Genomic DNA, 18,701 nt, shown 5'->3' with positions numbered 1-18,701 from the left:
AGTACAATTCACTGTGATAATACCCCGCGACTCCAGCGCCGCCACTCCGGTCTCTCTTGCTGTACTGCACTGATGACATGGTGACTTCTTGCACATCAACGGACAGTCACATGCAGGTGGTCACAATGTCATCACTGCAGGACAGGAGTAATACATATTTTATGATATATTGCCTTTGGCCTCTTTCACACGATCAGTAATTAGTCAGTATTTTGCATCAGTCTTTGGTCAGTATTTGTAAGCCGAAACCAGAAGTGGAACCTACAGAGAAAATGTAAAATACAAATATTTGAGCCTCTTCTGTGTTTTGGACCTAATCCTGATTTTAGCTTATATTACAAATACTAATGCAAAAATACTGACCAAATAGCGATCCTGTGACAGAGGCCTTTCTGCTCCCAGAATTTTAAATGACCCAGACAACTCCTTTAAAAGAGTTGTGTCATAAAATACTTTTCACTCTAAAGTGCATTTTCATCAATTACTCTAGCTCCCATTCCTACATAAATATTTTTTAAAAAAAAATTATTTACCTCATTTACAGTTTTACCTTATCCCTCATGTTTGAATCCTACTTGTCATGTATCTGCTGTCCCATCATGCATTAGGTCAGTGAGATGTGTCCTGACATCATCAGATCACGTTATACTAACCACTCCCCTTGTTTACATCAGCGGATCATGTGACACTAACCACGCCCCTTGTTTACATCAGCGGATCATGTGACACTAACCACGCCCCTTGTTCTAACCAATGACACTTCCTGCATCCTACATTAAAAGGCTCCAATGCAGAATATAACCTACAGGGTGCAATGGTAGGCTAATAACTTTAGAATAAGGTAGTTTTGATAAATGGTATTTGGGGAAAGTGGTATAACAGCTATATCTGTTGGGAGGGATACATATATTAGTGGCACAATCCCTTTAACTCATTTGGCACCCAATCTCCGTTAGACACATATTATCTATAATATCATGCATTCTCCTGTTAAATAAATTGGAATATGTTGCATCACTTTCCTGGTCATCGGTGCTTAACATAGTAATCCATACACTGCACCTCCCTTTAGTTAGTCTTGATTATGTGTATTGCAACACATACTGTATGGTCCAGAAAACAATATACTTTACTTAATCTGGTAACCTAGAAATAGTTGGGAATATGAAACGACTTTATAAGGCTAGTTTCACACTAGCGGCAGGGAAGTCCGGCAGGCTGTTACGGCCGGTGAACAGCCTGTCGGATCCGTCCTGCCGATAGTTCACGTGTGCCCCCAGACTGCCGCTCCGTCCCCATTGGCTATAATGGGGGCGGGGGAAGAGTTCCGGCGGCAGCATGGCAGCGCACGCTGAAAGGTATTTCTGTAGCAGAAAGCCAGCACGTATGCCAGAAACCCTCCAGATTCCCGTCTGATCCCATTATAGTGCCCCAGCAGTCTCTGGCTATGCCAGATATGGTAACTCCGATAGTCTTCTCCTATGCTGGAACAGATCACCAGATTTACCAAAATGGAGATGTGAACAAAGCCTAACAATGATAACAAAGGTGACAATGACATAAAGAGCAGTTTTGAGGTCACCACATATCAAAACCTTTTTACTCCATTTTTAGCAATATCCATGTAAATCTACCATTCTTAGACAAAATCCCACTATTCAAAATGCCCTCCACATACTTATTTAACCCTCCCTCTTCCCAAGACGATCACTATTCATGCACCTATAATAAATATATATTATTCCCTTGGATACGAATGCAATGTATATGCATGTTGGGTGTCAAGAAACATTTTCCAAAATGTTATAAATTTGATTAAATATTGGGAAACTCAACAGATTTGGCTGTTACTGGCCTAATGTGTAATACATAATACATTTAATATTCTATAGACATACTAATGGAAGTTACTATAAATGTGTGTTTTCCTTCCTTGACAAAATAAAGCTCAAATATTGTCATTTAGTATAGTTATTCTACCGATACACATTATTCATCAAAAAAAAAATATATATAAATATATATCCTGAGTGTCTTCAGGTTTGGATAAGCATAGAAAAACTCCAGCTGTTTGATAGAAAAGAACGCCTGCTTTATATAATGAACACACGCAAGTATAAAATAATGGCTGAGTTCCATGTGGTGTCATATGTACCAACCAGCACGTATTGTTGAATGAGTCCTCTGGGCAATGGTGATGACAGTAACATGACAGCATCTTCTGTGGTGGGGCAGGTGCTGTGCTCTCCGTGTCCTCCTTCCTGCTGTCCACATTAAGCTTTGCCGAGCTCCTCAGAAGCATATTATCGAGAAGATTTGCTGAAAGGGAAATGGATAAATTATATGATCTGGGCACAGAGCCAGTCTCTGGACACATTTAAATATCCCAAAAAGAAAGCAAATAATTTCACAGTAGGTTGAACTTTGGATTTCCATGAAGAAAGCAGCAAGCTTCTAAAGATTACTAGATGAACTTCCAACACTATAAATCTTAAGATACCTGCAGCAACATTTATACTGGTTCAACATTTGCAGAAGTTGAATAAATGATGATACTAATGGAACACCCACGACTAAATGGAAACAATGCTTAAAGGGGCACTAAAGTCAACATTCTTTTTATAACATATTAACATATTAACAGTCAATAAGTGCAGGAGGGAGGTGAATTACTAAATTAGACCATCACATTGCTCTACAGTGGGCTTTTTTATCTAGATCTATCAAGAGAATAATAGAGCTATCATAGTGTTATCCTCATTCCACTAATCTACTATTTTACTAATAGAAAGCATCACTCCCTCACAGCAGCAGTAAGCTAACAACTGGTTACCAATCCACATAGACGTTTTTCCTCTCTGTGCTGAAGGGCAATATTTTGTCTCTAATTTTCAAGGGTACAGTACTGCTGAAATTAAAGGAAAACAGCCAAAATTTAATTTAAAAAGTGTCATCTATGAATATTGCGCTTAAAGAAAATACTCCTTTCTGATGAGAGTGTTTCTTAAAATAAAAAGGAACTATTGAATATCTAAGAACAAAAATGTGTTCATAGTATAATCATCCTAGAATCTAATGTTTTCTGTTAGTAAAACAGTAGACTAGTAGAATTAGGATAATACTAGGAGAGCTGTACTATTCTCTTGGTAGGCCTATTTAAAGAAGCCCACAGAAGAGTATTGCACTTATCAATATAATATGTTATGGTCTAATTGAATCACTCATACCCCCTTTCTGATGGACATTTCCTTTTTTTTTAAAAATATCTAAGAACAACGTGTTCGTAGTATAATGGTGTCAGAATCGAATGCTTAAACTTAATGAAGCTCCGAGAAGAAACTAATGACATTATTAATGGATAGCTGAGAAGACACAGCTTTGAATTACAAAACATTCTTGACAGGCAAAGAATTTCAACACAACTGGTGTGACTTCCACCTGCTGTAGCAAATTTGATGAGTGGAAAAAAGATTTGTACATTTGTTACACAGCAATTGCATTATTAAAAGGAATACTCCAGGACAAACTTCTATCTATACATTAGATAGAAGTTGGTTGATGGTTGAACATCAGTTGAACAAACATTTGGTGAGCGTTCATTTCATGAATACTTTAGTCCATATTGGACGCTGTATTTGTTCAAACTGCCGATACATGTACAATGAAATCGGGTGATGGATAAAAGATCTTTCTGGGAACATTCTTTCAAAGAAAGATTGTTTGTCAATAAACAGTCTTTCTTTGAATGAAAGATCTTTTGTCCAACTATCAGATGAAAATATTAAACATGGCCGACTTCTCAAACGATAATGGTCTATTATCTATCGGCTAAAACGATCATATGTTTTTAAATTTCAAAAGACGAATATTTGTTTTATCTGAAATTCATCCACCCATTTAATCAACTTTAGACTAATGGGTATGGCTACCTTAAGACAGGGACTGAAAAACACGTCTATTTTTGGTGTTTTTTGCCCATTGAGGCCTTTCTCTTAACATAAGAGTGTATCAGGTTTCAATGGAGTACTGCTTTACTTTAATGCATGCAATCCTAACATACTACTACCCTTGGAAAAAAATGATGGTCCACATCAAACAGAAGATATTTACCCATCTCCTATTCTTGTGCTATTTCATTCGTATAAGACTCCTGCCTGATTCTGATCCTGACCTTGGCTTTGCTCCTGGTTAATGCTCCTGTTGCTACCTTTTAATTGTTTGCCTGGTAACTGTTGTCCTACTCATGGCTCTGACCCTTGGCTATGTTCCAGGCTATGCTTCCATCTTATCTTCTGGTCTATCACATCGAGACCGCTGTCCTGTTGATGACCCTTGGCTCCATTACAAGCTACCCTATCCCTGCACTACTACTGTCAACCAGTAACTGTTCTGGGGACTGCAACCTGAAGATCTTACTGCAGCAAAGTCCACATATCCCTGCTGGGATTAAGTGTGAAGACCAGAGGATCTCTGAGATTCCACTCCACAGTCTAGCCAGCGCCAAATGTGACTGTAACAATAATTTACTGTCCTGTAGTCATATGACTTCATTGACAAGTTCATCAGTGGTTTACAGAGACACTAGCTCTAACTGACTGCTCCTTGACAGAGCGCCATAAAGAAATATTGCTGCTGTATTAAAATGATACATGGGGCAGAACAAGGAAGCATTTGTAAACCATAGACCATGCAAGGAAGATAGAAAATATAATTTGCTATATATGGTACAGAACACATAGGGAACGTAAGTGTAAAAGAAGACATAGGTGTGAAGAGGAAGCCATAAAGCAATTAAGAGGGTCACTAGGCTTTTAGTAGTTGAAAATTATGAGGGCCTGTGGCCACCACCGACCTTCCATTACTTTATTGACTTCAACCTGATTGTGTGTTGTCTCTCTTTCTCATCACTATAAAGTGATTAGTCCTAGTTGTCATTGTAACACAGCCATTAATACAGCCATATTAACCAGTAGCTTCAGTAAAAAACATGAGCTGTAAACCATGAAAACCCCTTTTAAATAGAGGGTGTTCATGTCTGTCTTTGCATAAAAAGAATTAACACTGGTTTGTGATACTCTTGAAATGTGGCCTGTATAAATGAACAGGAACAGATGTTGTGTTTCTGGGTCAGTGGAACATACCCTTTTAGAATAAGTCCTCTTTCAGCAAGCAGTCACAAAGCTGGTTTTGTGACTATACAACATTGTTATTCATGGATAGGGAATGAACTTTTCAAATAAGTTCCAGCCAGAGATTTTCAGACATCTGGCTCATAGGGTGGCACGGTTAAATAACAACATTAATAGTAATATGGACCGAAAACCATAGGTCTGTGTTTTCTTATGACATTACAGGCTTTGGATGAAATTTAATGTTATCCACTCTCTCGGACAGCTTTTGGGAAGAGAAGTGATAGATCACAGTCTCCTGTCTAACAGAAATTACGGAAATGAGACAATTGGAAAAAAAAAAGTAGCGAATGTAATAAAAAGACATCTATCTAAAAGTACACTGGGCACCATTCAGAACATTTGTTTCTTATTAGATCTGTGGGAAGTCACATGTGCAAAGTGTCTCTTCAGAAAGGTAGCCTAGAGCGTCAGAAAGCATCAGACGTGGGAAATTTGAAGGAAAACTCCTATGAGATACTGCAGTTGAAAACGAAACGTCTCAGCTGTGATTTCTACATTTCTTACATTACCACGTCTACAATACGTACAAGCATAGAATAATAAATATGTTATTGAAAACTGTTGCATTTTGGAAGCAGCACCATTGGACCATTACTACAGGAGGTGCAGTAACTATTCAAGCGCCATATTCAATTCTACTTTCACAGCTTTCTTTCTTCAGAGTGTATTTATTGACTACACAAATTTGCTTTGAAATTTGCATTTAGGATGTGTAATAGAAAGTGCTTGGGAGGGTTTGCTGTCAAAATCCGAGGTCACTTTACCAGTTAAGGAACACCTAGTGGACACTTGGCACCTAACTGGAATACACTGCGTGTGAATAAAACTCTGTCTTCTTAGTTATGCCAACAGTATAATTGGCAATATGGACATCTTAAAAATTAATTTGCTTATCATCTATCTAGTGGTCAATTAATCTTTAGAAGATAAAAAAAAACTATGTACAATATACGCTATGCCCTATTATAATATATAAGGTCATCATGGTGCCTAAAGGTCCCTTTACATGGACAGTCAAAGCATGCTTTCACCAGATGAATGAGCATTAGTTTGTTCATAGCGTGATCTGCGTCATCTTTACAAAGGGTAATTATTGGAAATAAGCACTCCTAGAAATGTTCCTTCCCAATAATTACCTTGATTGCCAGCTAGTGTAAAGGGGATTTACTGGTATGGAAAAGGTCTCTGTGCCAAATAAGTCACTAGTTTTATAAATGCCACATGGTAGGTGTGGGGGGGGGGGGGGGGGGGGGGTGATGTAACCGATTTTAATTTATGCTACTGTCAAAGGATCCCTCATCACATTTTAGAGACAGAAGCAAGGGTCTTCTCTGGATATTGCTCCGGGGGGGTAAAATGTGGCTTCCAATAGAACTGTGAATTACTACTCCTCACAGAACAGCAGTAACTTAGAAAGTGAACATCCTAGCTTAGCAAAACCTGGATTTCCAACATAAACGTTTTAAGGACATGTTCTGTTGTCGTATATTTCTCAATCAGGATCAATATACTGTATATTTTATTTCAAAACATAATGTAAAGGTGGATTTATACTTTGCAATAATCGGGCAGATTATCGGGAATGAACATCTGCCTGTGTAAAGGGGGAGTGGATCACCCGATGAACAAGCAAAATGCATGTTCATCGGGCACCTAAATTAATGTATCCGGGCAGCAGATTGTGCTGTCAAAACTAAGATCTGTTGCCCAAACACAATGCAGTTGTATGAGGACGAGGGATCGCAATAGCAATCCTCATACTGTGGAGGTGATCACTGCATGTAAATACAGTGCTTCACCTCCACTTAATGAGCAGCCAACTGTCTTGAAGGAACGCCTTCTTCACGACAATCTGCTGCTCATCTGCGCATGAAAATGCGCCATAACGTAATCTAGACAACTCATTGTTAATGCCCTCTCTTTTCAGACACCACATCCTGGTAATGTCAGGGGCAGGTTTTTTTTTCCTCCTCTTAAATCATTCAATGGTTGCACGTGTACAGCAGATTGACATCATAGCAGTCTGTACCACAATGAATTACAGTGAATCACCAAGCTACTGGCTTTTATCATATATATGAGTTAAGAATATGACTTGACTAGTTTCAGTTCCTCTGGTCTGTAGATTTCATTTTGGATATATTTTTTATACATGGAGACACATACATATACATGACATTAATAAGTCACGGTATATCTGTCAAATGTTTTCCCCACTGGAGAATCATCTGGTCCTATGTTGGTCCAAAAACAAAATGTTACCAGTTCACTGCTAGAGACCTTTTTTTGTGTGTGTATAGTACATACATGTTTGCTATCAATTAAAAAGCATTGCCATGACATACATTGGGTTGCTTGTAGCCTCCTAGGTAATGAATGCCCTGCAAAGATTGGTAAATTAGTAATAATTTTTAAACAGGAATGCTGAGGAGGTTTTAAGCCCAGATATATAAAAACCGACCCATATAATCTATGATGAATTTTGTGTTCACTTTATTATTATTATTATTATTGATTATTATTTAATCACTCTATTTAATTTGATTTGTTCCTTCATACGGAGAGTATATTTTCCCTATTCTATACAAATCTGACAGACAAAAAGAACTGTGGCATGCTCCACTGGATTTTGTATGTATAGAGACATTCTCCACTAGAAGCAATGCTTCTAGCAGAGCATACAGTACTTCTATACACATTGGGGCTCTTTCATGACCTTCTACGACAGAAAATGATGTAAAAAAGTTTCATGCTTGCAATTTGCAACTTTTTGAACATAGCTGCGCCTAAATTTAGGTGCACATGGCGTTTCTATGCTGTCTTCCCCACTGGGGAGTGGCAGGGATGGGATAAGAACGGGGGCAGTGCCTTTGGTCCTGGTAAATTCATGATCATTTATGCCATTTCCTGGCATAAATGATTATTGAAATCTTGAGTAGATTGTATTTATTATACTAACTTATATAGCGCTACTATATTCCACAGCGCTTTACAGACATTAGCACCAACCTGTCCCCAATGGGGCTCACAATCTAAGTTCCCTCTCAGTTTGTCTTTGGAGTGTGGGAGGAAACCGGAGTACCCAGAAGAATCTCACGCAAAGCATGCACATGGACCACTGGAGGATGCACCAAATTTATGACAAGGCCTGTGCCTCATCATAAATAAAGCACATCCACCAGTGGCGCAGAGTTTAAGAAAGAAAGGAATAAAATGCTGGTCTTTGATAAATGACCCACGCTGAGCCAAACGGACCACTTCCATATACAGTATACAGGCTTCATGTCACATTGCATGATTAATGCTATAGTAGGCTTTACTTCTCCTTTATTCGTCCAAACTTAGATGTATTTTTTTTTCCCGGGTGTACAATAAATATGCAACCTACTGAATAAAATAACAGGTTTAGCAATTTTGAATAGTCGTGTGAATAGGTTTAATCCTATAAAGAAATAGTTATATATGGATTATTTCGGATGACACATGGATTTCTTTATACCCTATTGAAGACATTTATGAAAAGACTCTTGATTGCAACCTGTGCATAGCATTACATCAGATTTATTTAGGGTATTGTGTTTCCCTTGAATAAACTTAGCTCTCGTTTTTCTTGTGGCTGTTTTGCACCCAAAAGAAATGAATAAAACATGCTTAAAGGAAAAGGATCTCACTGGTAAACAGTAATAATCACAAATCAAACACCAGATACTTCCCTTAAATACTTCATACGATTTATTCAGTGCAGCAAAGGTGATAAGGCAAAACCTCACCTACAACGCAAACAAAAGAAATGAAGCGACAGTCAACTGGAACGATGTTCCAAATATGCGCTGCAGATCCAGACAAGCGAACAACAGCCTGACTGGATGGAACAAGCAGATCTGTAATCTGAAACTCTTCATGGCTTCACTTTGATATCTGACCTTTACAGACACATCTGAGCTTTGAAACAAGTGTGTGTGAAAACATTTTAGTGATAATCATCCTAGTGTGTGAGGTGAGGAAGCCTGCATGGCTAAAAATAGGCCAATTATGTCTGGATTTATCTCCTAAATTCTGACTAAATCCAGGTGCATTATGGAGGCAATAAACCTAGGAGAAGATAAGAGTCCTGCTGATCCATTTGTCAGCTTATCTACACTACCTAATTCAATCAATAGCAATATTAGAAATGTCCTTGCCCATGTTTGTGAAGCAGAAGAGTGAAGAAAGAGGGGTTTGTAGGGTACTGCAACAGCTTCCACATTCTGTCCTTCTCCTCAAAAAATTGTCTCTAATTAAGATATGGAGCAGGAGGTTTAGGAGGCGAGATTCTGGCCATATCACTACCAACCCTACCTTCAGCATACTGCTTCTACTTCCTCTGTAATGCCCTTATGGTGATCCAAAGGTCAACAAGTGACCAAGGAAAGCAGAAAAAAAATTAAATACCCAAGTCCCGTTCCAAGTTGCCGTGTCCAGTGCAGACCACAGGCCTGTTACCAGCCTACAGCCTCAGACACCTGTGTCCCTGCGTCTTTTGTACACTGCCTCATATAGTGGCCTGAGGACTATGAGGGTGAACAGGAGGGCAGCTAGCCATGAACTCCCATGCACCTCAGTTGTATTAAAATACAGTTGCAAGAAAAAGTATGTGAACCCTTTGGAATGATATGGATTTCTGCACAAATTGGTCATAAAATGTGATCTGATCTTCATCTAAGTCACAACAATAGACAATCACAGTCTGCTTAAACTAATAACACACAAAGAATTAAATGTTACCATGTTTTTATTGAACACACTATGTAAACATTCACAGTGCAGGGGGAAAAAGTATGTGAACCCCTAGACTAATGACATCTCCAAGAGCTAATTGGAGTGAGGTGTCAGCCAACTGGAGTCCAATCAATGAGATGAGATTGGAGGTGTTGGTAACAGCTGCCCTGCCCTATAAAAAAACACACACCAGTTCTGGGTTTGCTTTTCACAAGAAGCATTGCCTGATGTGAATGATGCCTCGCACAAAAGAGCTCTCAGAAGACCTACTATTAAGAATTGTTGACTTGCATAAAGCTGGAAAGGGTTATAAAAGTATCTCCAAAAGCCTTGCTGTTCATCAGTCCACGGTAAGACAAATTGTCTATAAATGGAGAAAGTTCAGCACTGCTGCTACTCTCCCTAGGAGTGGCCGTCCTGTAAAGATGACTGCAAGAGCACAGCGCAGACTGCTCAATGAGGTGAAGAATAATCCAGCTAAAGCTAAGTGTCAGCTAAAGATTTAGAAAAGCCTCTGGCATATGCTAACATCCCTGTTAGCGAATCTACGATACGTAAAACACTAAACAAGAATGGATTTCATGGGAGGATACCACAGAGGAAGCCACTGCTGTCCAAAAAAAACATTGCTGCACCTTTACAGTTTGCACAAGAGCACCTGGATGTTCCACGACAGTACTGGCAAAATATTCTGTGGACAGATGAAACCAAAGTTGAGTTGTTTGGAAGAAACACTATGTGTGGAGAAAAAGAGGCACAGCACACCAACATCAAAACCTCATCCCAACTGTGAAGTATGGTGGTGGGGGAATCATGGTTTGAGGCTGCTTTGCTGCGTCAGAGCCTGGACGGGTTGCTATCATCGAAGGAAAAATGAATTCCCAAGTTTATCAAGACATTTTGCATGAGAACTTAAGGCCATCTGTCCACCAGCTGAAGCTCAACAGAAGATGGGTGTTGCAAAAGGACAACGACCCAAAGCATAGAAGTAAATCAACATCAGAATGGCTTAAGATGAGATGCTGTGGCATGACCTCAAGAAAGCGATTCACACCAGACATCCCAAGAATATTGTTGAACTGAAACGGTTTTGTAGAGAGGAATGGTTAAGAACTACTCCAGACCGTTGTGCACGTCTGATCTGCAACTACAGGAAACGTTTGGTTGAAGTTATTGCTGCCAAAAGAGGTTCAACCAGTTATTAAATCCAAGGGTTCACATACTTTTTCCACGTGCACTGTGAATGTTTACATGGTGTTTTCAATAAAAACATGATAACATTTAATTATTTGTGTGTTATTAGTTTAAGCAGACTGTGATTGTCTATTGTTGTGACTTAGATGAAGATCAGATCACATTTTATGACCAATTTGTGCAGAAATCTATATCATTCCAAAGGGTTCACATACTTTTTCTTGCAACTGTATATTACTGTCTTGAGGACAGCCATAGAATTAAATACAGGAGGGCACCAGCAGCCGCCGGCCAGGTACATAAGTACTTCATGTGTTCCCAGAGTTAATTAATTATGTAGGCATCTGATCATTATGTACCCAGGCAGAAGCCACAAGGAGGGGTCTTGAGGGGCCCCTGGGCATCAGCACACCAGGAAATTTTCCTGTAGAGTCTATGGCCAATTCACCCCTGCAAGAGAGACAAAACTGATTTTCAGGGTGTACTGGTAGGGCAGCGGTGGTGAACTTATGGCACGGGTGCCAGAGTTGGCACTCAAAGCCCTCTGTGTGGGCACCCACGCCCTGGAAAAAGTCTATGGTGTACCAATATGCCTTAGACTTTTCCTGCTATTCATCAACGCAGGGCGCACTATGAACAGCACGGGCAGCTCACTGAATGTAGGCAGGCTATTATAGAGAAATGATAAAGTACATGGAAGATATACTATATTGGAAGAACCACCCTAACTCCTCACTATGGAATGACTCTTCTAGTTTCTTGATATTTTTACAAGGAACTCTTTAGGACTTTTTTTGCCCCCAACCGTTACTCAGATTTAGCTGCCGCAGTGATATTTTGCAATTGCCCAATAATGTTTCATTATCCTTGATGTAAACAAAATGAACACCCCACGCATAAGGGAAGGACATAAAAGAGTCATTTCAGCCTTTGATAGGGCAGGGCAGGAGGTCGATTTTAGATAACCAGTTTTACTATGGAGCTAACTAGTGTTGAGCGAATGAAAGCATCCAAAGTTGACTTTGATTCGAATTTCAGGGAAAATTCGATTTGCTGCAAAATTCACACTCAAAGGTGGATAAGGTGAGTATTCCGATCAGCGATGAACGTGGCATCTGAGGGGTTCAATCATGGGGGGCGGTGCAATCGCCGTTCCCTATCATTGCGCCCGCTACTTTCAAAGAAATTCACTTTGTGAAATCTAGAGAAATCTCTAGAGCTAACATGATTTCACATTCATAACTCTTCTCCAAAGGTGCAGAGCCAAAAATATGGCTGTACACATAACATTAAAGAAAGGTTAAAATAAGCAGTGTCTAACAAATCTTTGAAGATTGCAACTAGATATCTAGCATTATTATTTGACCTGAGGCTGTATGATGCTATAAATGTAACTATTAATTATTCCCATAAATGTCAAATATTTTCATCAGGGCACCATTGCGGCTCAGAAAAATTGAGAAAAACGGTGGTCAGTTAATTTGGTTCTGCTCCAGTATGTGTAACTACAAATACCAATTTACAGGAACATTTCTTTTACTTTCCTATTTCCAAAATGTAGTAGATGCTTTAGATTCCCATTCATCCTGATAAGAACATTACTGAAGAGAGTATGATAGTAATAAAATGCAAACAGCACTTTTATTACAGTTTATACCGCCTTGGATGTGTTAGCTGTTGCAGAGCATATGTTAATATAGCTGTGCTGTATTTTGATTTGCTGCAGTACTACAAGAAATATGTGATAAATCCTCTTTATGTTTCTCCTGTAGTCAAGGCTTCTCCACTTCACTCTGCAATTAATTGCACTAGTGGGACAACAGCAATCAATTCTGACCACAAAAAGGACTGGCAAGATTCACGCTAAATGCTCTCCTAAACTAAAAGCCTTTCTGTGTTTGAAAACCTTGCTGCATTTGCTCAATCTGAATGAGTGGTATATTAACTTTGCTCCCTTGGAAAACACTGTTAACTATTGCACTGCTATTCTTTTGGTCTAAAATATACATACACTATATATACACTGGATTAAAACGGATCCTTGATAATCCACAGAAACATTAAAGCAGACAAATGATTAGAAGGGGAGAACACACAGTGAACATACAGATTCCTTTATTAATGTTGGTGCCTTGTGCCAAGTACATAACCTTTAATGAGCTTTAGACAATTACTCCATAAATCCGCTAGCCATTCTTTCCAGTGACTCTCTATTCTAGTTAATAGAAGGGGGATACAAGCAGAAAATCCCTCTCTGTGACATCCCTATTTCCAAATAAGGTATATAGAAAGGGCCTGTCCATCAGCAACACCCCTTTAAAGAATAACTAGTTTCCATCCTCATAATTTAATAGTATAAGCAAAGATAACAAACTTTGTAACATATCTTATTACAGAAAAATGTTTTCTCCATGAATTACACTCCTTTCCTCCTCCCTTGCCTCCTGCACTGATCAGTCATTTTCACTAATAAAATCCATCTTCAGAGAAGCAGATTATCAGCTTGCTGATGGATCAGGTTATAGCTGCTGCCCATAGATGTCTATGAAGAGGGAATAGAAAGGAGGAAGATGGGGCAGCTGCAGATAAAAAAGGGACATAGATATACAAAGACACTACTGCAGCTTTTAATAAGTAGTTTACTGCCTCGCCCCAGTACAGGATTCACAGCAACACTAAGAAGTATTGCTGTATAAGACCACCATACTTTTGCTGCTTCTGAGGGTGTGCTACAGAGCGATAGAAGAGCAAGATGTTCTCCTAAACATATTGTTTCAGCTAAAGGGTATCAGATAAGAGCACTAACCTTACCTTCCATACTTGGTATGAACTATGCCAATGACAGGCCAACCACTTTTCTCGCTTTTCTTTTCCAGGAATTATCTTATTATTAGTTTTTAATGGATGTATCACGTCAAATAGACTTGGTAGGTCAAAATCGCCAATGGATATATCCTGTGCTCATATTTGTAACACTGAGTATTATTGATTACAATGTGTAACCTCACTTGAATTTTGATAAGCTTTCATAAAACCAATACCAGTTTGTGAATTCTGATGTGTACCAGTTAACTCTTATTATATCTTTACTAATATCAATCCATAAAATATGTGGTAAACCAATTCTTTATTAACCTAATATTTCAGTGAATCTATGAGTATCTACTAAAATAGGCAACAGGAATGATTTGAACATTGGGGAACTTTTAAAACATTAGAATTGTCCACTCTTTAATGTTCAATGTTGCTAGTTTTGATATATTTTTGGGATCTGGTTTCAATGAATATTCCAAACATCCTTACACGTGATATTCTTTGCCGGGCTCAGTGCAATCAATACTGTTTCCAGAACGCTAATCTTTATAAGAGTGTTATAATAAGAGTCATGTGAGGATGAACAGACGTGCATGGGACATCTATTAAGGACAAACCACACTCTACATTTGGTGCTAATCCTGCACCTGTGATGTGTTATATAGCAGCTAAGAAGTGAGCTCCTGGCTATACCACCATAATGCACTTCAGCTGCTTTTCTCAGTACTGCCTTTCATTGGGAACAAGTCATTTTTTTTTAAAGATGTGTGACTGTTCATAGCAACATTTATCAAAAGCATAGCATATGAAGTAGAGCATTATGGCCATGGGCAACCTATATAGATTGTTTTATTAAAGCTTATCTTTTTCCTATTATTATTATTAAGAATGAAGTCACCGCGCACCCAGCATGATCACATGGCGAGGGCATCATGCTCGTTGCAGGTCATTTGGCGGGTTTTCTTCAATCAAGATGAGAGCAGTTATCCGTTAACAATGGTATGAGGTGAATTAATTTTTTTTACTTTCAGCCACCATTTTAGGAAAAATGTATTAGTTACCAGGAAGCGCAAGGAAATTTGGCTTCGTGGCGAATCAATTTTTTCCTGAAATTCGGATCAGTCCACTTCAGATATTTAAATTTGCTCAACACTAGTAATAAGTGCTTGTTTTGCACAATGGTCTGACCATCTTAACAAAATTGGGGAGTAGCTATATGAGTCAGTCACCAGCTGATATCTGTAGTACATGAAAGTGTGGTGTATAGTATAGGATGAAAGGATCTGAGGAGTAATTTTGAAGGGTGAATCTAAAGAGATGTTTTTTTAGGACATATCAGTGGGAACTGACAATTATCCTGAGTGCCCAGAGTAACACAATCTAGAGAACTGGTTCTTTCAAAATAGGTGGAAGTCCAATTTGTAGACATCATGTCAAAGAGCAGCAGGATCTGAGCAGATTAATACATAGTTTTGTTAGAAACTATTTAACATACCTTGTCATTTATTCGGTTAAATCTCTGGTTGTTCTAGGCATAGGAGTCCAGTGAGTGGTTCTTTCAGTGACTGATATCCTCCCCTGTATGTCTATGTATAGATACAGTACATGGCAGTTAATCACTAAGCAGTACCACCCAATGGACTCATAAGCCCAAAACAAGTGGAGGTTTAACTGACGTTATGCTGAATATTTTCCCAAAAAACTACATATCAATCTGCTATGCTCCTTCTGCTCTATAATGTGCTGCCAGCAAATTGGACTATATTTCTAACATGGGAGGTTTCTTTTTGTCTAATCCTGTACAACCTCTTTAATAGATTGAGCTGCTGAAGGATGAAAGTATATAAAGGACCAATACATCTAGTCAATGAAAAGGGTCAGGTTCTGGTCTGTTAGTAGGTAGCAGCACATCCCTGGATTTCTTCAAACAGAACTGAGGCTAAAACAAAACTATGCAATGAAAAAGCTTTTGCAGTCTTTTCTTCTACACTCTTTCACAACCTAAAACACATCAACTGTCTCAACTAATGGATTTCTTACCACAATCTAAACAAACTTGGGTTTCATACAAGATAAGAAAAAGCATACATAAGTGTAGTTGTGGGCTTCAACTTTGGCCCTTGGATACATTTCAACCTCGGCTATCAGAAAACTCCACTCTCACATTCGTCAACTCCCATTATAGTTAATCTGTGGTACCAGTGTACAATGCCCATAAGTGTATTATGATTTTTTTTAGCTTGCTGTTGAGAATGCATGTCATGAGCGGCAGACACTTACCGAACTTTCAATATGATCAGTAACATGGCAACAACTGATCTCCACCAATTACCTCTTAAATGCCACCATCAATGTTGACTATGGCATTCAAAAGAGACCATATTTTGAATGTCCATTGACCTTGAGTTGTCTACTCATGACTATACTACATGTATAATATGAGTACAGAGGGTAATTTACTGGCATATAGTTATACAGTACAGTATATTATACTACAGTTAAAAAATCAAAATTAATAATCCCCCTAAGGGACTAAAAAAATATTCATGCCCACAAGGCCAAAACTGACTTGGTCATCCAGGAGTTAAGGCATTAGAAATTGAATTCACTGCAGCTTATCATGTGTATGACTTGCTCTTCTCAGGGACATATGCTATAGAAGATAGCGATGGAAGCCTAATTTATGTTAGGAGACTGAAGAAGTTAATTGGCAGGCAAAAAAACTACAACTATTTCTTGCATATGGTCAAGCTTAGCCTTATTGTTCCTTTAAGAGTGAAACATAATTAGCAATCTAATGGACACCAAAACTATTCAGTCTCTTATACATATAGTGAAGAATTATATACAGTGAGAATTATATGTAAGACAAGGGTGTCTTACATTCTTGTTTATGATGAGCAGTTTGTGCTCATTAGAATACCAAGAATGAAAAGCTTTTATAACTGGCGCCATCACACACAAACCGCCTTAGATTCATATACAGCTGCACTTCTCAGGAGTCCGCTGTCTCTTTGTGAGCCATATAGTATAAGCAAAAGAATCATTAGTTATGACTACCCTAGTCCAGGAGATAGTGCTGACTCTCTTTTCAGGAACTATTATCCTATAAACATTGCCTTGACAGTCATTTATCAAGCATTTAGATAAATAGTAGGAGTTTCTCAACTGAATTGCGAAAAGAGAAGATAAAAGGCTGCCAGAGGAAATGCACAATTTATCTTTAAACTCTAACAATGTGTTAAGCAACAAGCACAATAGCTTAAAGGAGTTGTCTGAGATAATTAAAAATCTCAGACAATCCCTACAATGTTTAAAAAAAATAAAAAATTATATATATATATATATATATATATAAACACACCAACTTCTACAGTGCCGTTCTCTGTGGCACTAGTCCAGTACTCCCACCACTGTTTGTTTACAGCAGTAGTGATATGACTGGATGCAGCATGTAACCGCTGCAGCCAATCACTATCCTCAGTAGTCACGGTGTCGATGACATGCACATTGACGTGCCTGGATTTGGCACATTATCTCTGCAGCCAGTCACTGTCCAAAAATCAAATATAGCCATGTGCATGAAGTCTTAGATGGTTAAATCCCAAGGAAATGTATATGATCTAATGAAAATAGTTGTCTCATTGGAGATAACTTCCTTCAAAATGTGGCCCTGTACCTGGCACAACACCTCTGATGTTCATAAACCCTAGCAGGGCACAAGGACAGAGGTTGTCGTCAACCAGTGGTTCTGTTGATATCAATGCATTTATGGATAATAGTAAGATTATAGATGATAGAGATAGATAGATATATAGATAGATAGATAGATCAATAGACAGAGAGCGAGATACTAGAGATAAACTAGGAATGTGTTAACTAGTATTAAAAAGTCATCAGAAATGTTAAAGGGCATCTGTCAGCAGATTTGTACCTATGAAACTGGCTGACCTGTTGTATGCACTCTTGACAGCTGAAGGCATCTGTGTTGATTCCATGTTCATGTGTTTTAATATATATAAGTTTTAATATGTGCAAATGAGCCTCTTGTAGCAACGGGGTGTTGTGCTATACCTAGAGGCTTTGCTTTCTCTGCAACTGCCACGTCCCCTGCACTTTGATTGACAGGGCCAGGTTTACACTGCCTGGCCTTCTCAATCAAAGCGCAGAGGTTGCAGCAGTTGCAGAGAGAGCTGAGCCTCTAGGAGAAATGGCAACGCCCCCATTGCTCCTAGAGGCTCATTTGCATATATTAAAACCTGAATTATATCAGCAATGTAGACACATATGAACCTGGGACCAACACAAATGTCTTCAGCTGCCAAGTGCACATATAACAGGTCAGCCAGTTTCATAGGTACAAATCTGCTGACAGATGCCCTTTAAGGACACATGTACAAAGTGTAGAATCACCATAATTATTAGTTAATACCAGGATGTGGTGTATATTGACTATGGTGATAACAAATCTGCTGGATCGTAACAGTCTTCCTGTTCTCATATAAACTATGCCATCTTAGGTGACAGATATACTGGCAGCGGCTCCTCACATCATTTCCAGGGAAAGTTTGAAAGTTTTGTCCTTGGATGTTTCTGTCTGTAAATAATGACAAAGACCTTGTACGTGTTAGATAAGACAGCCATGTTCTACCCCAGGTGATGTTCACTGGATCCACTTACTCTAAAGGCTGTATTAGACTGGCAGCTAGTCCGCCAGATCATCGCTAACAAACATTCATAGAA

At 38.7% G+C, this 18,701-nt stretch overlaps 1 protein-coding gene across 5 annotated transcripts in view; it reads right to left on the bottom strand.

The window, feature by feature from the left end:
• BMPR1B (bone morphogenetic protein receptor type 1B) overlaps window positions 1–18,701 on the bottom strand; it is a 455,592-nt gene that overhangs the window by 59,381 nt on the left and 377,510 nt on the right. For all 5 annotated transcript variants that reach the window (XM_040418173.1, XM_040418171.1, XM_040418174.1 and 2 more), the window contains one exon: window positions 2,160–2,319. In XM_040418173.1, coding sequence (XP_040274107.1) covers window positions 2,160–2,319 — 160 coding nt within the window. The remainder of the gene's footprint in view (window positions 1–2,159; window positions 2,320–18,701) is intronic.

The sequence above is a fragment of the Bufo bufo genome, chromosome 2 (genome assembly GCF_905171765.1).
Source record: "Bufo bufo chromosome 2, aBufBuf1.1, whole genome shotgun sequence".
NCBI classification, from domain to species: domain Eukaryota; kingdom Metazoa; phylum Chordata; class Amphibia; order Anura; family Bufonidae; genus Bufo; species Bufo bufo.
This window is presented reverse-complemented; position numbering and strand designations above follow the sequence as displayed.